We start from the raw sequence: 22,829 nt of genomic DNA on the forward strand, positions 1-22,829 counted from the left end.
CAATTTAATATTAAACACTTGTGCGACCAAAAAGATACTATAATCAGGTCCCATCCCTACGTTCCTACCTTTCTTACTGAGAAAACTGTGGCATAGGGATTCTGCGATTGACCAAAGTTCAAACAGTCAGTCCATGGCAGAACCAAACTAGATAGAACTCAAGCCTCCTGATAATTAATATATACTCTTCCTGTTAGGCAAGTCTGCCTCCACCTCATCACAAAGGAACATGTGGTGTGAATTAACCTTTGGAAAGTATAATAAAGGATGTGTGCTTAATGTGTGTAATTTTATTACATAATCATTATATACACATATATAATAACTGAAGAAAGGAGAGGGAATGCTGCTGTGTATCCTATTAGACAAAATTAAAATTTCTGGTCAACTTAAAAATGAAGTAAAATAAAATATGTAATTAATATTAAAATTTTAAAAATGTTACGGGTCACATTCATGTAGCTGCTTATTTGCAAAATGCATGGATGGATGTATCTTTAAATAACCAGATGAGCTCTGTAAAAATCCAGATAATACCATCCTCTTCATAGGTCTATAGTTGTCTGGGTTTATTCCTAAGATTAGCTCTACTTTCCAGAGTAGTCACAGTAGAGATTCCAGAAAAATCACAGTAAGATTTCAGGATACATATCAGACTATACCGGTTCATTGTTTTGCTAAATTGGGTTATGCTTGTCAGAGATCATTTGATATCTACATTTCTTTATTTCAAAACCAATTGTTTTTTAAGGTTCAAAGGTGTTCTTGCAACATGGGAGGGACTTAGTCATTTGGGTTAAATATACAGTTTATACTTATGGTCCATAATAAACATCTGACATACCCAGAGTAAAAGATTCATTTGTTTTATAGAAAGAAAATATTATATATTAAACCACACAGTCCAATAGCTCTCAGAAGACTCTATAAAATAAAAATTACTTATTAAAAATAATTTTTTTAAATTCTGTTCAGTGTATCATCTGTTTCTATTATCAAAAGCACTTCTGTGTACTCTCAACCACTATGCTCTTGAGTGTGGAACAGAACTGCCCTTGAGAATAAATGAATGGCCAATGGGCCAAGGTATTGCAACTTAAAGTTAGGCAAGCGCCATTAACCAAAAACTTTTAAAAGGGGGCACATGATTTATTCGAGCAGCTGAATTCTCCATTGCAGTGCAGCTCTTGTGTCCTAACTCACCTCACATGATAATCGGTTGCCGGTCTAAGATCCTTCACGTTACATTCTAATTCTTCTCCACTGCAAAGAAAAACCATTCATTAGTCAATGGTACCAGTCTCAAAAGTAAAACAGGATTTTGATTTGGGTCTCACTATTATGTACCAACAATAGCTCAAGAACTACTATGTCCAATTCCACCATAAGACAGAAATAAACTATTCTATTTGGTATTGTTATCTTTCTGGACTAGAAAATTATTAGATACCTTTTAGTTTTACCATCATAAATCTGGAAAATGGGAAGGTTACCTTACTAATAAAACTCCATAGGGTCTTATCACTTCTTCAAAGTAAAAACATAAAAATACAGAATAAGTGAGCAAGCAAATTAAATAGAAGGATAAATGTAAATAACTGTACCAGCTGTCAACTGAAGGTAACTCCCAGACCTACCTTGGCAGGAACCCCAACTATTAGGATCTCAGCTTCTCAGCTCTCTTGCAGAAATCTCAATCTGCTTCCCTCACATAACAATAACAATAAATAGCTCCTTACATAAAATACAACCATTAATATCATCAGAAATTGCAACTGAACCTCAACTCAATCACGAGGAAAAAACTAACATAAAATAAGGAATGTTCCATTAAATTTTTTAAAGGGAACGGGGTGTAGGGGGGCATGACTGTATTCTTCAAAAATGTTCGTGTTATAAAAGACCAAAATACTGCGGAAGTGTTCCAAATTAGAGAAGGCTAAGAGACATGACAACCAAATGCAATATTTGACCCTAGGCAGGATCATATCCTAGAGGGTAAGGAAAATGCTATAATAGATATTATTTTGATCAACTGAAAAAACTAGAATATGGGTGATAAACTAGATAAAAGTATTCTATCAATGTAAATTTATGAAGCTGGTAACTCAATTGTGGCTATTTAAGAAAACATCCTTATTCTTAGGAAATATACTGAAGTATTTAGTGGTAAAGGGCCATGATATACAAAACTGATGGGGAAAAATACAGACTGAAAAGAGAGAAAAATGAAGAAAGAATAGCTCAAACAGTAAGGCTAATAGGGTAAAAAGTTAACAAGAGAATCTGGGAAAAGAGTATATACACATTTCCTTGATTTCTTCATTTTTGTGAAGTTTTATAATTTTGAAATTATTTCAAGTATGAAAAATTTTTTTAAGTTGTAAACTGGAGACCCATGTCTACATCTCGTCTGCAGCACTATTTGTTTACCTGCACTGTATCTTTAAACTTTTTTTAATTTGCTAAATTAGTTTAATATTAGGGAAGTTTACGTAATATAGATTTTCAGCATTTCTTGAAAAACAAAAAAAATCCACAAATCAGCAAATCTAGGCCTGCGTTCCCTTCTGGCAACAAATCATTTTAGGTGAGCACAGATCCCTTTCGGATAGAGGAAGATAGGAGCGCTCCTGTTCACCTCATTTCCAACTTTTGCTTTTTGCTTTTCTTACTTCTGTTACCTGCCTCGCCCTTTTGGGCACTTGAGGCTATATCGCTCTTGTCACCAGCAGTTACCTGGCATTGATAGAATCTATTTGTTTCTTGGTGGCGCTGGAGGAAATGGTGCTCTGCATTGCTTTAAGGTCTCTATCAATTCTGACTTTTCAAAAGAGAACCAAATGGTTGTGAGCCAGAGTATGGAGTTAGACTTTTCTTCTGAGTACAATACAGCGGGGATCACTGGAGTGACATGGTCTGTCTTACGTTTGCGTGATGTGAAGGTTAGACAGCAGGAGAGCGAGAGTGGATGCTGGAAGACCCTGAGAGATTCCTGCAGGAGTCCACGGAAGGGACAACAGAAGCACCACGGCAGGGGCAGCGAGGGCAGCGAGTGGCTAGCGGGCTTCCTTCCCCATCTCTTTCCCCTTTTCTTTGTCAAGAAGGCACGTCTCTGGCACAAGTTAAGAATAAGCAACAGGGCTGGGAGATAGAAAGTCTGCAGCGCTGATGCAGCAGCAGAACAGGGGAGAAAACCAGCCTCTCTGGCAGAGGAAGAAGTGGGGTTTGTGTGGGCACATGACTTTGGGCTTCACAGTCATTCCAGGGGCCCCTCGCAATTGGGGGTGAGGAAGTGGGGGGTGGGGTCAAACAAGTAGTTAAAACAGGACTGAATCTGATTTCCTGCTCTGAAAATCTGAGCACTCACCACAATTGCAAAGGAGAGACCTGGCCCTAAAATTTTTTAAATCACATTTAGAACCTAGCTATAAATCATATGAAGAGTTAATACCTAGGAGTCCATAAAGCAGGAGATAATCCCTTACTTTGTGTGCTTAACTTCTGACCATTTAAGAAAGGCTTGTCAAGAAATGCTTAAGTAATCTTTACTACAGGCTGGAAAACTATTGTGGAGGATAAGAAGTAGAGTGAAGTTCTTATTTCACGTAACTATGAAACCATACTGCAGAATTTTCAAGAACAAGACTAGTACAAGGTCTAAGTCTAAAAAGTAGTAATCATATGAGGATGTAATGTTATGTAGAAACTAAAAGTCACGCTCATGTTTTGCCCTGATAGACATTAATGGAAAATTTTCACTGAACTGACAAGCTAACAAAACAAAGTGACATATTTCACCAACACCAAACAGCCCTGTACTAGTCCTTTCTGACTAATTACTCTGGACAAAACTAACTTTTGACATTCTAATTATCATTAACTCTTAAAATGAACAGTTTCAAGGAAAATTTGCAAAGCCTTTCAATTTTCCTTTATTTCCTATTTCCCTGAACGGCTCCCACTCCCCAGCTGAGCAGTAGAGAAAGACATATGAAAATATACGTAACCTGTAAATTATCTTGTATTTTCCATCTCGTCCTTTGTCTGATAAGGCAACCTCATAACTGTAGGGGAAGGAAAGACCGCTGTGGGGTCCACAGGAAAGTCCAACAGGGGGCGTCCAGGACAACACAACTGCTCTTGCCTGAATGTTGGAAACCTGAGGAAGAAAAAGATAGACAAAGTATTTAAATCCGTTCCACACAGATCAAACACTACTTGTTTCAATAGCATTTTTGTGATTATTAGTAGTGGCATAAAACTCACTCAGAGTTAATTCAAGGTAAACAATTTTATTTTAATTACAGCAAACAAAAGTATCCTACATGGTGCTGTTTTGTCAGGTCCTAATGTCCAAAATATAACTCCTGCAACTCCTGTCCTCATAACGCAAACTTTCATCCGAGTCCCATACAATTCAGATCCAGTCCAACAAATCCGTCATGTTTGGCAGTTTTTTTAAAGGTAAAAAGTAGAATGTGAGATTTCAATGTTCAAGAGACCCATGACATTGTGGAGGGAGTCGTACCCACAGGTGCTTTCTGGTGGCCCCCAAGTCTTGCTTCGTGTAGAATTATCCTGCGAAGCTAATACACTCAGTCCTCACTTAACATAGTGAATTTGAGACTTTAAGTGAACCGACATATAATGAAACCAAGTTTACCGTAGGCTAACCAATATAAATAAGAATTAAGTTCCTGCGGCATTTCATCAACATTATAAAGGAATACTGCTGAATGAAATGATGTTATTTAAGGACCTGCTGTACTTTCCACATCATGCTCCTTTTAAGTCCTGTGGGCTTCCAGGAGACTCCAGTGGCAGGGGAGTGGAACCAAGGCCCAGGCTGATGGGGTAGAAACGTGTGTGGAGGCGGACATGTTTCATCTCTCCAAGCTCTGCTTTTTATCTTTCCAGTTTAACCACGACTTAAGACTTCATTTGAACACAGCGCCCTGGAACTCTACACACCCCAGCTTCCTCCCTTTAGGATTTCTCTAAGGCATGTTCTATACTGTCTTCTGGCCATCCTCAGCAGGACCCAGCCCAGCTGCACACAGCTGTACCTGCTCACTCGCAGACCTCCCCTTCCATCTCAAGTCCTCACTCTAATGCTGCTTTCTGGGGCATCTCCCCACATCGCACTATTTGCTCCCAAATCTTTGTTTTAGAATATGTTTCTGGAGAAACCAACCTACTGCAGGACCTAATTCTTTAAAATAACTCTCTGAACAGAACTTTAATGTTCTAATTTTCTAAATGTTATTTTGTTGCTCTCTGGATAACATATTAAAAATGAAGAGTTACTACAGATGCTAAAGCTTAATGCTCATAAAGGCTTTATAGCTATAGAGTATTAGGCAGGTGATGGAGATATGTAAACTAGTCAGTCTCCATCTTTTTTTTCCTCCCATTTTTGTCACTATCTGATTTATATAAAGAGTATTAACATGTAATATAAAATCACTTAAAAGCATGAACAATACATATGAAAATGAATGTTGAGTCTCCCTTTTCAGTCTGTCATTCATTCCATTTTTAGCCAGAGACTCTTCCCGCATCATTTACGTTTTGTATAGATATAGCATCATGATATATTTACCCAATTATTTAACCAAACTTCTACTCATCCTTTAAGTTCCCAGCCAGGCCTCACTATCCCCAAGTAGCCTTCCCTGAAATGTTGCACCCACCATCATCCCTCGGTTCTACAGAAACCTGTTGATACCTCTATCACTGCTAATCATGTTTATGGCCTTTTTCTCCCTCCCCACTGCACTGTGGGACTCCCCAAGGGCAGAGCCCAAGTCATAGTCGCCTGTGAGGAGTGGCTGCCTAGGAAAAGTCCGTTGAATAAAAAACAAAAGGCAAAGGGAATAAGATAGTCTGAGTTTCTGATACAGGCGACAGTGGATGGCAGCCAAACATTACACACATCTTTAAAAAATTCTGAGGAAACACTGCTATGGAATCAAACTGGACCCTTGGTGATATGGCTCTCGACTAGCAGTCCCTCGTCCACTGTACCCCTCCCATGTCGCTCAGCTGTAACTCCCCTAGGACGCCGTCCCCTCTCATGCCTGTGACTGCTGCTTTTGACTTTCTCGCTTCCTTGGCTTTAACAAACTTCTTTTACACCCAGTTCAAATGCTGCCTTTGCTTATTCTTTTCATCATCACACCTCACCCTGTGAGGGGTTGTGAGCAGAGAAGATTAAGTAAGATATGCTGTCTACCTCCAGGAGCACCAGCCTGGTGAAGACAGGCAGATGCGGGAGGGGCCGCACCGTAGACGCACTGAGCACAGAGGGACCCACAGAGGCTGGGGACCAGGAAAGGTTTCTGCACTGTCCTGCCCGAGCCCCTGCTCAGAATCCATCACTATCTTCTTTGTGTTCTGGCTACATTTTGCTAGTACCGACATTTGGCACTGTTTTCACTATACTGTGTTTTCCTTGGTTATTTGTGTGTTGGTCTCTGGACTACATTTTAAGACAGAATTTCTATCACACACACCAATGCTATTTGCTGAATTCCTTCACACACCATCAGTGAATAATCTTGAGGCACTAGGTATAATATTTGATCTTTAACTTAAGAGATCTTTTGCAATGAAGACTTCAGTTGACAGTTTTAAAGGAAGCTGGTTAGGTACTGGGAAACACGCAGCTGAGGTGATAAATGGCTGCTCTGCACAATTCCACGAACACAGTGTGTAGTAACACTGATTCTATGAGTGATGGTGTGAAATAACATCACGCCTCAAAATAGCTCCGGCAATGCTAACACTTTGGATACTGACAAAGTACCCACAAATTCACAATCCTTTAACCTATCTTTTTCATCAGCTATTAAAGATTTACCTTTTTTCTTTTCGGACTTAATTTATTACTTAACTGAATAAGTGATGCAGAACACTTGAAGCATCAACTAAAATAACGTTTATCTTTTCCCTTGATTCCTGGAACAAGCCATAAGGAGGCAAACTGTCACCTGAACACAGACCTCTGTGCAAATGCCTTCTTCTGATGAGACAGCCTACCAGAAACGCACTTTGAGAACTCAGCCTCGTTTTTCAAAGGACAGCAGCTTCTGGGAATTTTTTCCTCGAGCGAAGCAGCCAGACTGCCACCTAGATTCCTGCCATGGTTATAGGGCCAAACCCCTTCCTGTGCTGCGGAGCTGCCTCTCTTTCACTGATTCCTGGGCCTCAGGTTTCCTTTCTTTATTGGAAGCCTGAGAGAAAGAGGGCTTTGTCTGTTAGAACTTGGAACTCACTTCCATTTCAAGGCCGATGCCAGGAAATTACATGGTGCTTTTCAAGAGCATGTCACGACAAAGGGGATCCTCAGAACGAGTTGCATTTCCTCTAAGTGTCCAGGGAGGTGATAACCTTAAAGAGAGATTCAGGACTCTAGGCACGCGGGGCTAGATTCACACCGATTTCAGGGCAACAGCAGCCTCACACAAGCTTCACCTTGCAAGTCTGTCTGTCTGTCTGTCTGTCTGTCTCTCTCTCTCTCTCTTTCTGGTGAAACTTTCTCACCAGCAGTGACCAATGAACTGAACTGGGGCACAGCTAATCTGATCATTACAGTGACTGCCATGGCTGATATCCAAAAACAGAAGTTTAGAAGCCACAAAACCAACTGACTTTCTGATGTTTAATTATTCGACCGACCGTAAACAGAAGTCAGTCTCCTTTGTCATGATGATTCAGTGGTAATTTCTAATTACAAAATTATAGGACAAGACCCAATGTGACATTTGCTTCAGAACTAGTGATAGGAATCCATTGTGTAGGTTACTGGTGTAAGCCTGCGTCGAAATTGTTTAAATTAAACTGCTTTGAAGTATCTTGAGGGACTCATAAAACCACCGTCTACTTCTAGATGATTACATACTGATTAAAAATCATTCTTGTCTATGTATTTATTAAATACAGATTCCAAGTTGAGAACAGTTGTTAAAAGCATGTACACATATACAGTGTGCCCAAAAACGTATACATGTTTTAAAAAAGGAAAAAACTGTATTAAAATTGGAATACTCAATATATACCAATAACAAAAGATGAATATGTCACGTTTGACTTCTGAAATTACAAGAGGTGCTCAAAGTGGTTACCATCAGCATAATTTTAATACGTTTTTCCTTTCTTAAAATGTGTATACATTTTTTGCATCCGTGTGTGTGTGTGTGTGTGTGTACACACACACATTAAAAAATTATAGGACTGCCTTATCTTGTATCTTTTTTATTATAATCCTTAGCTCTCTTTGTCCTTGTCCCTCTCTCTCCTGTTCATCCCAGACTATATTACATGCAAATGATATTATTTAAAACATCATTTACTGTCATAAAGTTAGTAAATTGTTATTCTCAAGCTCAGAAATATTTCTATTTGAGTTAGCTTCTAAATTTGGTCTGGTCTTTGGATTGAACTATGTGGGTGGCCTGCTGATCTAATTAGGAAGTACGTTAAGGAAATATTACCATAAAAATACTGGCTTCACTTCAAAAGTATCATGACAAATAATAACACAAAGTAATATTAAAAAGGAAAAGGTCAAAGACATCATTATTCAAGTAAAAACCATACTCAAGTCTAGGAACTTCACCATCATCTGTTTCCATAATTCTTTAAGTGCAAATCTGTTTCCAGACACACTGCTGTTTATCTTTCACGGAATCACTTCTTGCAGGGACAGTTGTTCCTCTTAGGTCAGTTTACTCACTTCTGGAACCGACAAATCAATTGTTTCTACAAGCTAAACATTAGCAGATGGAAACAATGCAGAACCACCATTCCAGGTTCCATTTATTTACATCCTGAAAATAAACAGCCCAGCAGTATGTGGGAGACTTCACCTAGCACCACCACCAGAGCAGATTAAACTGTATTAGGCTGGACGTGGCTGGTACCGATAGAGGTTAATTCCTATGCCACTTACAATAATATCAAGCTTATTTCTCAGGTATAGTGGCAGCTGTATGAGTCCAGTCCTGAAGGCACCGAATGTTTATTCGAGTCCCAGGACAAATACCTAATATATTGTATACTTATATGTTTGTTTACTCCGTGACTAAGCACTTAGATCTTTATAGTATCTAGGTTTCTGAAAAGTAAATGAATTGCTTAACTCAGGATGCCCAAAAGTTCTAGAAAAATGACTGAAATCCACAAGTCCTCGATATTGTTTCTTCACCTAAAACAAATCATCTGTAAAACCTCAAAGAAAAACATATGTGTTTTATTTAGAGGTGTTACCAGATGTGGCTGAAAGAAAAAAAAAATTAAGAACAATAATCCTTTATACAATTGTGTGCTGGGTTTTCTGCAGCCCTTCTTTCCTGTAAGGTGGCTGGACAACACTCCTCCCCATTTCAGAATGCAGCAGGGAGTGTCACTTGTGCCTTCTGATATGGTATAAATTATAGATCTATATTCCATTCCAAGTACTCTATACATAGTACATAACTTACCTGTGTGTCCCATGTGGTATTTATTGTCCTACCTTTCAAAGATGAGGAAACCCTAGGCTCAGGGAGGTAATGTAACTTAGGTCACAGAGACAGTTAATGGCCACTCTGGGTCCCAGCCCAGGGAGCCAGACTGCAAAGCCTGGGCCCCTCCCCTCGGGCCGCTGCCCTGCCCTCTGGCACCTGGCGGTCCCCACATTCCACCATGCTGGCGGGGCCTCATCTGCTGCTGGCCAGCCTGCCGGCATTTTTCTCACCTGCCAGAAGCCAGCTGCAGCCACTGCAGTCTGCCACACACTTACTTAGCAAATATTTGGTAAGGGTTCACGATGTGCCAAGGACAGTGCTAAGTATGAGGGGCACCAAGATAAATAAGACACAATCATAAACAAGCACTTCAGACAGAGAAAGGTGAGGAAAGTAAGGAAGGAAGGGAGAAAAACCTAACAGGGCCAGGAAGGATAAGTGGACTGTCACCATGCTAAGATGTATGTGGGGACCAGGGGAGAGTTTGGGGGGCAGAATAATGGCCATCACCCCCTCACCGCAAGGTGTCCACATCCTTATCTCCATCACCTGTGGATATATTACCCTGCAAGGTAAAAGGGGCTCTGCAGCCATGATTAAGATAATGATCTTATGAAGCAGAGACTAACCTGGAGTACCTTGGTGGGCCCAGTGCAATGACAAGGGTCTTTATCAGCGAAAGAGGGAGGCAGGAGAGTCAGAGAAGGAGACACGAGGGTGAAAGGGGCCTGGAGCCACGGAATGCAGGCAGCCTCTAGAAGACACTGGGAAAGGGAAGGGATCAGGCTCACCCCAGAGCCTCCAGGGCGCCTTGGTTCTAGCCGAGTGAGACAGACCCATTTTGGACTTGGACCTCTTCGATGACCATCTTGCTACATTTCACCTAACATCATCTCTGCTTATGGGAGTAGCCTGTCTGTCTACTCTGGTCTGAAAACTAGAATTAGTGTTTAACAAATGCTGAATGAAGATAAGAACCAATGCATTTCAACATTGCTTTTATCTTGCTAGAGCAACAAGATCCTCAGAAACACAGACTCTGCCACTTCTAGAGTAAAGAAATAACTAGGAATAACTCAAGACAAATGTGTGTGTGTGTGTGTGTGTGTGTGTGTGTGTGAGCGCGCACACATAGCAGAGGAAAGACTCTGAAGTTTTGTGACTACATCTGGGACCGTCAACTAAGCTGTTCCTCTGCCTTCTCTGATTATGAGTTCTGTTTTCCTCATGGGTTTTTCTTCTTTCTGCTGTACTGTAAATGTAAGCTTTTCCTATGACTCTGTCCTTAAGCCTTTTCTGATCTCACCCTATACTGCCCCCTGCCCAAAGCTATCATCCATTCCTACGACTTGGCCGGTCGCTCCATGCATGTGATCTCCCCATGGGTATCTTGCTCTCCTCTCTCCATAGCAATGATCTCCCAGATACTTGCAACTGCCCACTGTGTTTATCCTGGATGCCCTGCTAGTAAAACAAACTGCTCAAGTCTAAGCATGGCACCAAAAATACAGAAAGAACACAGACATGAACCTATTCTAGAGGAACTCACAGGTAACTGGGAAAGACACAGAAACAAGTAAATGAAGTATAGTGTATTAAATGCATGCTGAGCACCCTGAAGCTGGGGGGGTACAAGTGGTACTAAGGACTGTGCAGTGTCCCACTGGATGGGCCGGAACAGCAAATGGAGCCATCTTAGAGGAAGCAACTTCTGAAAGGACGCATCTAGACCTGAAGGCCCAGTGACCATGACAGCTGATTCCTAATAGGTTATAACGCCTTAAAGATTTCTCTCTGGAATGACTCTAGTATCCACTCTCTCCTTGCCACACTGGATGCCACCACCCCAATTCTGATTCCCAGAGACTTTCGCCACCATTACAGTAACAGATTCCTGACACATATCTCCCTGGGTCATCCTCTCCTCACTCCAACGCATCTGCCAACTGTTTGATCATCCTGAAAGTGCAGCTGTAATTACATAACTTCTTTGCTCAAAAACTCTCAATGGCAACCTGCTCCTCAGCAGATTATGTACAGACTCCTCAACCCAACATCAACACCCCACTCCTTTACAAGTGCCCTATTGTGCCCCTCGACCAACACACCTCATGCTTTTAGGTTTTGTCAAACAACTATGCACCCTGAGGTATGTTTGGACTCTTCTGTTAAAAAGCCTCAGTATTCAAACACATGAAGAATCAAGGTTTTCCAATTCAGCTAGAAAACACTCCAAAGAACTTGGCTCTCTAATCTCAGATGAAAGGCTGAATCAACATTTCGAATTTTTTCACTTGAATTTCAAAGCACCTGGCAAAATCAAGCTAAAAAACCTCATAATATCCCCACTCCAACCAATTTTTTTTCTTGCCATTACACTCAATATTTTGGACTTATTTTTCTCAGCTAATGTTTAAGTATATTTTTTGAAATTTACATGGAAAAATACTTGGAATTATTGAGGTTTTCAAAAAATATTGCTACATTTACACAGGTAAAAGGAAATTACCAGACGAAAACTGTTCTGTAGACCTTGGGTGGGGGTGGGGAGAATGTATCCTTGAAAGTTGTGAAGAATACCTAATTGCATTCAGAATTTCTAAATACAGAGGACATTTGAGAGGATTATGACTAAACAGAAGACTATTGTTCTATATTTTCATGCTCTATTCTTAGCAATACTATTTCATCGTTTATGAATAACGTGCAATGGGAAGGGGCCCTTTTGCTTACCTACTATGTAGTGAAAGAAAAGCACACTTGAAATACTTAAGAAAGTGTCATTTGTGTGGAGAAATCCAGAAGACATACCTGTGGTTTCTCTATTCCCGAAAGAATGTCTTGCACCCTCTTTATTTCCAATTCATACTCTGCATGGAAAAAGGGGGGGGGGGCAGAGAAAAACAGTTAATACCATCAGAAGGCAATAAGGTTGTCAAGTTTCTTTCCCAAAGCTGTTCACAAGGGCTATCATTCACTGAATTGCCTGCTACCATGAACTTCTTTTACCACGAACATGAGAATGAAAATCAGGAACTGAGATTCTTTGGGGCAGGGATTTCACTGTGACTGTGCTAACTTGCCACTATGTTGATTTACACAGTCACAAAGTTGACTAGGTAAACCCGGAGTTCCACCTAACAATTCAACATGTAAAAGGGAACAGAGGGCCCTAAGGAGGAGAAGAGGAGCCCAGTGCAGCTACAAGCTAAGTGCAATGAGCCACGGAGCCATGAAGGTGAAGAGATGGGCGGGGGGCGGCGCAGCTCATGCAGGGCTGTGAGCTCAGGCTTTTGAGTTGCATTTTTATTCTAAGTTTGATGCATAGCTACTGAAGTGTTTAAGTGGAGAGACTGACATGATCTTGTTTTGAATTTAAAAGGATCTGTTTGGCTTCTGCATGAATAATCGACATAGGAAGGTATGGGGGAAAGCAGAAAAACCACTCAGTCTACTCTTGCACAGGTTCAGATGAAGGCTAGAGCTGGCCTGGGCTAGGGATGGAAGTCAAGATGGAGAACAGGACTGACATAGGTGCATGATAGGCAAGGGTGAGGGAATAAGGATCAAGGATCAACCCTAGTTTTGGGCCTGATCAACCGGATGGATGGTGGTGTTTTTTAATAAGATGGGGAAATGGGCAAGTTTGGGGATGCAGCAAGAATTGTTTTAGAAATCAAAAGTGTTTGGAGTAGGGAGGATGGAGTGGAAAGCACGACTAAAAAAAAAAAAGGCAAATGACAGAATTTAAATTTAGGAATCCCTTCTTCTAGAGGAAACTTCTGACTTGCACAATGATGGAATCTAATTTTGAGTTTACATATTTATTTAGCTGTTAACCTAGTTTATAAGCTAAAGGATAGATCAAGACATAGGTCCTTGCCCTCAAGATAGTTCAAGTCTAGTGGGGGGAAACGAGAGCAAATGGGCAATTACAACGTGACTGCGGTGGTAAAAGCAATGCAAAACCCAGGATTCTAGATGCTTCCAAGGAGCCACCATCTAGCTGAGCTCGGTGGGCAGGCAGGCATTTGGAGGTAAAGGGGGAAGCTGAACTAGGGAGTGAGAGGGCATCAACCCAGCTATTCACAGGGTGGTTCATTCTCATTGTTCAGGTCTAATCTCAGCCACCTTTTCAAAGAATCCCACCTCAATCCCACCCCTTGGCCCAGCCTCACTCCAGTCAATCTCATACTTTACTTATTTCCTATCAGTTATTAAAATCTCAAAGTTAATTCTCTTATTTGTTCCCTTCTTTATCACTTGTCTTTCCTACTAAAATGCAAGCTTCAGGAAGGCAGTTACTACAGGTCTGGAGCAGACACATTTTTCTGTAAATAACCAGAGTAAATATTTTATCCAATTATTTTTATTGTAGCTGACATTTGAGTTTCAGATGCATAATACAGTGATTTGACATTTACATTCTTTACGAAGTGATCACCACGATAACTCTAGTAAACATCTCTGTTACTGCACAAATTTATTATGCTATTATTGACTGCATTCCCGGTGATGTACATTACATCCCCACGGCTTATTTATTTTATAACTTGAAGTCTGTACCTCTTAATCCCCTTCACCTTTTCCGCCCAGATAGCAACTATTTTAAACTTTGCGGGCCATGTATAAGCCTCTGTCACACATTCTTCTTTGTTTTTATAGCCATTTAAAAATGTGACAACCATCTTAGCTTGTGGAGCATATCTAGGCTGTAAGACACGCTCACCGTTCAGCCCAGAGCACAGATCCTTCATTATCAGAGCTCAACCAATAAGTGCTGTCTAAGTAAAGAAACCAAGCCCATATACCTTAAACTTTAAAAAGATTAGTTCTTCATTTTTTCCCATTACATTGTTTAGTAGAACATGTTTACCTTTATTTTGATGAGAAAAAGAAATGAGCTGGTGGCAATATCATATTTTTTTTTAAATTACAACTAAAGAACTATTCACATTCAAAAGACCAAATGTCACACATTCATTTGTAACCATGTATTTATGTTAAGATATAAATAATGGATTATACCTTAAAGTGTACATAACTCACATTTTCGTGAAGCTCCTACTAAGTAAATCATTAATTCTGTGTGTATGTATCTCAGAAGTTAATTGCCAGTAAAAACAAACAAAAAAGGAAAACATAAGTTGCAATAAATGAACTGGTTCAGTTATTAAAGACAAAACTTCCTCAATTACCTGTTTCCAGAATATGAAAGACCCTATGGTTTCAAATACACACATAGCTAGATACGTTCAAACAGCTGGAGGGATCATTGCTTCCTGTGGACATGACTGACACTCTGAAAGTGTCTCAGAAGGACAAGAAGCCAGGCTCTCTCCTTGAGGTAATAAAGGTTTAAACATACCAATTCAACAAAGAAAGAAGGAAAAAATTAAAGAGCTCTGTAAAGGAAGAATCAGGATATGTACTAGAGGGCATGAAAGAAAGGAGGAAAAAAAAAATCAGAGACCCCTCCTCCCAGCCAGCTTTCAAATGCAGATGACAGAATGCATTTGACATAAAAAAATGGGGAAATAAATAAATAAATAAAAAAGGACAAGAGATTAGATTGAAGGGGGGAAAATATCTGTTTAAAACTGAAAAGAATGGGGCCAGCCGAGTGGCACATTGGTTAAGAGTTGGCTTGGGAGTGCGAGCTCTGAGCCGCAGGGCTGCCGGTTCAGATCCCACATGGGCCAGTGATGCTGCGCCCTCTACAGCTAAGATGGTGAACAATAGCTCGAGCTGGGCTGCCGTGAGTTGCCGGCGACGGCGTAGGCTGTAGTGGGGCTGCAGCAGCCAGCGTGAGCTGCCATGAGCCACCGTGAGCGGCCGTCCAATGGCCGGTGAGCGACTGCCTCAGCTGGGAAGAGCACAATAATATTACCAACATGGGCCAGTGAAGCGACGTCCTCCACAACTAGACTGAAGAACAAAAGGACAGCAACTTGTCTGTTCCCCTTCTCCGCTTCCCCAACACTGTCCCCCTCCTCCAATTCCCTAATAAAAATCTTAAACAAAGAAAAACCCTAAAAAGAATGGGTTTCAGGTAAGAGCCAGAAATACAAGTGAAAGGTTATGACTGTGATAAGAACTTCCCAAGACAGACCTGCCTTGTCTGTCTGACTAAAAACGACACTTTCTGAGCACCTAGGTATGTGCTAGTTAATGCTCCTTCATCTTGCTAATTTTTACAACATCCCTTGCAAGATGGACCTTTTCTGCTCCACTGTATAGCACTAGGCAAGACTGAAGTCTATTTTACACATGAGTTATCCTCTCCAGTACTGAGCACACCTGCTGGTGTCTTTGTTGACTGAAGGATGAGGATGAGGAACAAATAAGTAAACTGAGGCTCAGAAAGCAGATGAGTTTTCCCCAAGACCACACATCTAGTACATGGTCCCAAAGCAAGTGGAACCTTTGAGTGCATCATGAAAAATTAGGAGAGGCCTGGGAGTCTGAAGGGAGAGAACGTGGCGAGAGAAGAGCAGAGGGTTGGGGCTGGTGGGCTCTTTGATGGAGGTGGATAGGAGAAAGGGAAGGTGGCAGCACAGGCCCTCTCAGTCCCATGACAGGGTTTTTTCCTGAACTCTGAAAAAGCTGTCAAATGAACAAAGCAAAGGCCTTTGGATCTGGGAAGATGGAAGGTTAAGAAAAGGATGAATAAGAAAACTGGGTCATGAATGGAGCCAAACAAAGGATTCTGAGATCAAAAGTAAAAAGGGCAGGGTGTGGGGAGGAAAGGTAGTGACAGGACAATCTAACCTATTATCTCAGGAGAAACGCCTGAGCAAAGCCAGACTGGATTGTTTCTTTCAAGGTTCGAAACTGTGAATACGGAGAGAAGAGAAAAGTGTACTCACATCACATTTATTTAATGCTTTTCCATTTGTGCTGCCACAGACTAAGAAAAAAACGTAAACAGATGCCAGGCACACGATTTGCACACACAAGAGTGAAAATAAAATTTGTTTGAGCTAAAGGGACTTACCACACATAAAATAAACTTTTGTACGAAAGCTAACAGTCTGGTATAAAAAATGCCAAATTTCACAAGTCTGCTAACTAAATAACTCAGTTAACTCAGACCTTGGCCTACCTCTCCTCACGCAAGATTTAACTGCCTTGGAGTAGCCTATGAATTATGAGCACCCTTTTCGCAAAACAGCTTTGGAGCCCCACTATACAGAGTGTTTTTCTGCTGGCTCACATGATTTTTTATTCTCAGTCTCTGTCACACTCACATACATGCCAGAATTGAGAGAGAGTAGAAAATTAATAGCTAATCCCCTCACAAAAATTAACAAAACAAAAAAGAAGAGTTCTGATAATTTCCTTTTGGATAGCTCTTTCATCAAGCTGAAAAGAAAGCTGTGTTTGTTTTTGTTTCCCCTCCCCTTAAGAAATTGGTGTTTGACAACTGAATAAGAGGCTGTCCTAGAAAAGGCAGAAATGCCAGGTTCAGGTGCAAGGTTGTAGGGCAAGTTTCTCTTCCTTCATTGTCAGGCCTGCCTTCTTCCCTCTGGACTGCGGCAAGTAAATTAATCCAGAGGCAAATCTTACAGGCCAACTGCGCATCTTCGTGGACTGAAGCTGCTATAAGGTGAGCACACAGATCGAAACCACTTTTCCACCTTCTTCAATTTTGTTTGTGACCACCGCTGAAGTGGATGGACATGACAACCCACCTTTTACGTCGCTACTTTCTTGATATTTGAAAGCCTTTCACCCTTCAGTGACGATCTTGCTGGTCAGTAAAAAGGGATTACAGGGTGCTCTCAGGACAGTGCTCTGGAGAAGGGCATCTTGTTTTGCAGAGAGAGGCACATTTAGGGGGTAGGTAATTCCTTGAAAAGGAGTTCAGGAAGCCTCTAGTTTCAACATGCCCCAGTGGGTTGAGAACCACCTTATTTGGAAATGCTAAAAAAGGGGGCAAGGGTAATTCAGCTCAGAGACTTATGCCTTTCTTTCCCTGAAAAGCAAATCCCCTCCTAAGAACTAAAGTGTTTTTAGCAAAGGAAAGGTTAAAATAAAAATACACAAGCAAATACATTTTTGTGTAAAAAAAAAACCCAAAACCTGAAAACAAAAAAGCCCATACACATAGAAGGAATATGTGTCATGTGGAATTTAAACTTTCCACAAATAATGGTTTTTATGTTTGCTCCAAAAAGAACTGTTACATTCAGGCTGTTTGAATAACTGTAAGGCCTAAACTAATTAAAATATCCCCCTTTATAAACACAAGTTACTTCTTTGGTTTGTTTCACATTTTTTCCTTCTTAGAAAAGAAATACAGCTAGACACTTAGCTGCTAGCTATAGAATGTATTTACGGCTGTAACGGCCCCTTCATTCCAGTGGGATGACATCAGCCTTATTTCTCTGTAAACCTTCTGTCTAGTTCTCATCCACAGGGCTCCTTTACAGAGATGCCCGGCATAACATAACGTGCTTTCTCAGATCTGCCAAGGAGCTGACTTAGCTAATCTCTTTAACAAATTGTGTATAAGAAACTAGGGGCGCAGAGAATATGCAACTTCTGGTCATGCTCATTTTGGGGATAAGAGGCTGACAAATCAAGAGCAAACACTCGATATAAAAACTAAATGAACAGAAATAAATACTTTGGGATGAAAAAGAAAAGTATGGCTCAATAATAACCTAGACAGCTAGCTAGTCAATGCCTACAAATGCTGATGACAATAAATGGGGAGGAAGGCAGACAGCTTAAGAAAGCTTGTTGAATTGCTTTTCCAATTAAAACAATAAATCAATAAATTTAGGAAAAAAGAGGAATCAATAAAGGCATACAAAAGTAGGATTCGTTACCTAGGAACCTCCATTTAGTGATTATGAGCCACAGTTGATGGTGTTAAATGTGTAAAATATTAAAAATGTATAAAATCACAAGGAATACATTTTCAAAATATAAGAATAATGCAGTTATTCCCCAAGACACATATTGCAGACACATCTTCAGATGTGAATCATCCTCATGTTAAAAATGCAAAGACAAACATCTCTAGCCATTTAGCTTGTTAAGTGGCCACTCTATTTGAAAGTCTGAAAAGTAGCCAAGGGAATTCCAGCCTCTCAACACTAACAAGAAAGCAGCAGGCAGGTGAACATATGTTGTGGGAAGTTGTCTTTCAGGCTAGGAAAATATTTTCAAGAGCAACTTGGATTCCAAACGAATTCTGGAACCTTAAAGAAAAAAGAGGAGAGATGAATTCCTTTTGCAGGTGGAGTGCTCGGCTGGACAGGAGGGATGGCCAGAGAATGTAAACGGGATCAAGGGGGCTGATTTCCTCCGGGCTTTTGTTGCTATTTCTGGAATTCAGTAGAAAGAATGCTCTGAGCAAAGTCCCACTGGGAACATTCATGTTAATCCACCTGTAGGCAACATGGGTCTCTTCAGGTAAGAAGAGGGACCAAACAACAGTGCTGGGTCCGGGTTCTTAAGGAAAAGAGAAAGCACCAGATATGACACCCTTTCCCCTTGTCTACTCCCAGCTCATCTCCGAGTTTCTCTCTCAGCCACCTTCAGTGATGCCAACTAAACTGGGTCCTACCTGAAATACTAGGAGATTCTCTATTCATGTCTGTCAAATTCCCTAACAAAAACACTTTTGTTTACTTCATAAAGCAAAAATCATATATATATATATATATATATATATATATATATATATATATGCATGAAACTGGACAAAAGCAGTTAGTATTTTTAAGAACATTAAATTAAACAGGGATGAAAAACGCACAAAAATGGATAAAGTATTAGGTAGTTATGCTTGCCTGGCAGGCGTGACTCTAGCACCAGCCTTGCCTTTCCTTTCCTCTGCATGTTTGAACCACTTCACTGGCTAGCTGAGCCCTAACCTGCGCCAGATATAGCTCTTTTATTTTGGGGGAAGGCTAGACTCCATGATTATCCAGCAAAAGCTGGTACCCTCCCTGGGTGTGTAACAGGAAGGCGATCGCTTAAACACAGGATAGAACGACTTACAAAGGTAATTCAAGTTTATACATTACTTTTTGCACTGGCATCTATAAACATTTCCACAAAATGTTTTTTCATTAAGACTTGGCATGTCACAATGAAAATTTTTCAAGTAGCATATTCAACACTTTTGCAAGACCTGAAACTGACAAGCAGAATCTAGAGAGTACAATTCTGTAACACGTTAAGTCTGAAAGACAATTTTAATATGTATACCACCTATACAGCAAGTTTTCAACAGTTTTTACACCTACATGTTCTATTTTCTCTTTTTCTTTTTTTTTTTAAAGATTTTTTTTTAATTGGGGAATTGGGGGATGGGAACAGCGCTGGGGAATTGGGGGAAGGGGAACAGACAAGTTGCTGTCGTTTTGTTCTTCAGTCTAGTTGTGGAGGACGTTGCTTCACTGGCCCAAGTTGGCACCATCATTGCGCACTTCCCGGGCAAGGCAGATCAGTCACTGGCTTCTGGACAGCCGCTCACTGCGGCTGCTGGCTGCTCACGCTGGCTGCTGGCTACATACAATAGCCCATGGCAACCCACTGCAGCAGAGACTGCAGCCCACGCTGTCGCCAGCGACTCACGGCAGCCCAGCTCCAGGTCGAGCCGCTGCCCAACATCTTAGCTGTAGAGGGCAGTGTCACCGGCCCTCACATGTGGGATCCAAACCGGGGCCCTCTGGCATCCCAAGCCAGTTCTCAACCATCGCGCCACTTGGCCCGCCCTACACCTACAGTTTCTTAATTGCTATCTCACATAACTAAATGACATGCATTTGCGGATGATGATAGAAATTTGGTCTATGGCCAAAGAGTCCAGCGGAACTCAACAGCTGATAACAGGGATCATATCCAGCGCTTACTTCATGTGCTCCAAATAACTCACCACAGTCCCGGCAGATGGAAAAGTCATTACTAGCCATGATACAACCTACCTTGCCCAGGAAATCTGCAGAGGTTAACTATGTGAGTAAATACTCAAATGCATTGGCCGACCGGCAGGTAATGTCAATGAGCAGCAGAAGGTGGGCATACCAGGCAAAAGGGAAGGGTAAGGACTGTGGAAAGCTGAAAGAGCCGTCACCCGATCTAAAGGGAATAGCTGCTATGTATTCAATCAATTATTAATAGGCAGGATCATGGATCTAAGGTTGACAGATATTGCTATTTTTCCAGAGAATTTGGAAATGAAATTTTTTTTTGAAATTTCCTGATTTGTAATTATTTGTATACCTATAGATAAGTGAACTAGTACAATGAACACCCAAATGCCCTTCACCTACTGTTAACATCCTGACCTATTGTTAACATCTTGCTATACTTACATGCTTGCATTTTCTCTCTATACACACACACACACACTTTTTCAGAACCATTTGAAAGGAAATTGTTGATCTTATGACACTTCACCCCAAAAACTACAGCATGACAATAAGGATGTGCTTGTTCATAACCACAACAACATCACAACCAAGAGATTTAACACTGATAGAATAAAATCTAATCTACATGCCATATTCAAATTTCCCCATATTCCAATAATGCTTTGTCGTCGTCCCCCCCCCCCCCAATCTAGGATCCAGTAAAGGAATACATGTTGCATTAGCTGTCAGGTTTCATTAGTCTCCTTTAATCTAAAACAGAAATCTATATTTTTTGTCTTCCTAACATTGATAGTTTTGAAGAGTCTGGACCAGTTTTCTCATAGCATATACGACTCTCTGAATTCTGGGGCTATTTCCTCATAATTAAATTCAGGTTAAAAATGTTTGGCAAGGATTCTCTACAGACATACTTCCCATTCCATGACATGAGGAAGCACACAGTGCCAGTCTGAACCTTTCGGTGCTGCTTAGCACTTAAATCGCTGGTTACAGTGTTCTGCAACAGATTTCTCTGTTCAAAGCACCTGCTCCCCCTTTTCCCTCATGGTTATAGTAAACACTGATGATCTTTGCCAGAAGGTATTATTATATTAATGGTTGCAAGGTGGTGATGGTCCATTGTATCATTCCTTCTGTGTTAATCAGTTCTCTCACCCACTTTATCTATTAACTCATGGATTCTTTTTTTTTTTTAAGTGTTAAAATTCGTATCACACTCCAGTCCATCATTCTCTTGGATGCTAAAATTGTCCCTAATGTAGCCATGGAAGCCCTTTAAGCTATCTTCTGTGCCTCTCTGTCCACTTCCTTGAGACTTCTGTTTGAAACACCTGTTAAATATTCTGGTTTAAGATAACATGGCCAACAGTGGGAAGATGTACAGCCCGCAGGTGAGAGGTTTTAGCAGAATACAGTAGAACTTATCCAAAATTTTTGGATTTATCAAAGGCACAATTACCCTAGGATTTTCTTATTTAAGTATGAGTAGAAGAAAACAAAACATCGAAATATTCCTGGTTTCTATATCTTTCAGAAATTAAAAGTTAAAACAAAGAAAACCAATAACCCAAGAGCCATCTTAAATTACAGCAAACTTGAACTCTAGAAACTTAAACATGAACCATGGTAAACTTTAAGTAGAAAAACATAAAACACATTTGGCTCTTCTTAGATTGTGTAATTTCTGCTCTCAATTTAATCTGGCTATGTTTCATTTCTTATTCTTCGTAATCAACATTTCCCTTCAAAAATAAAAAACAGATAATCAAAAGAGACAGCACCATCTGCTGCTCCAATCCAGAAAAGAAAATGGACTGTATGCTAAATGCATCAAACTGAGAAATAACCAAAATGAAAAATTAGATTGGGCCACCAAGCAGGAAATGTTTATAATATGGGGGATGCTATCTATGAGAAATTTTTCTCCAGAATTAGGACTACTCTCCGAGGACCAGAAGCACTCTACTCTCTTGAAGTTTTTTCATTTTATTCTTCAAAACATCTGTGGTAGAGCAAACATTTCACAAAGCTAGAGTCAAAGTGAAAGAAGTCATGAGCTGTTTTCAAGCAAACTACTCTATATTGAAGTCATATGCACTGATCTTGCTGTCTCATTCAAAGTCTTTTATAAAATTAAATTATTTGGAATTTAAATTATTCAGTTTTCTGTATAAAATAAAGGATTCTTTTGAGCCATGTAGTTGGCATCTGTTCAAATGGGCTTCCCCTGTTGTTCAAAATATGACAGTCATAAGCCTTAAGTCTTTTGCATGTGTATTTGAAAAAGGCAGTTACCAGCTCTGTACCTTACCAGCCACATTTCCAAGTCTGCAGATGACAAGCCAGTCTCACCTGGTCTCCATCTCCTAACAGCTGAGGTATACAACCACCGCACCAGGGGGAGCTCACTGGGGGTGGGGGT

General features: G+C 40.5%; 1 protein-coding gene across 4 annotated transcripts in view; it reads right to left on the bottom strand.

Annotated features, from left to right (window-relative positions):
- Window positions 1–22,829, bottom strand: part of FNDC3B (fibronectin type III domain containing 3B) — a 329,942-nt gene that overhangs the window by 87,124 nt on the left and 219,989 nt on the right. For all 4 annotated transcript variants that reach the window (XM_019624326.1, XM_019624327.1, XM_019624328.1 and 1 more), the window contains 3 exons: window positions 12,324–12,382; window positions 4,011–4,162; window positions 1,204–1,263 (listed from right to left, as the gene is read on the bottom strand). In XM_019624326.1, coding sequence (XP_019479871.1) covers window positions 1,204–1,263; window positions 4,011–4,162; window positions 12,324–12,382 — 271 coding nt within the window. The remainder of the gene's footprint in view (window positions 1–1,203; window positions 1,264–4,010; window positions 4,163–12,323; window positions 12,383–22,829) is intronic.

This window comes from Hipposideros armiger, unplaced genomic scaffold (genome assembly GCF_001890085.2).
Source record: "Hipposideros armiger isolate ML-2016 unplaced genomic scaffold, ASM189008v1 scaffold_584, whole genome shotgun sequence".
In the NCBI taxonomy this organism is placed as follows: Eukaryota; Metazoa; Chordata; class Mammalia; order Chiroptera; family Hipposideridae; genus Hipposideros; species Hipposideros armiger.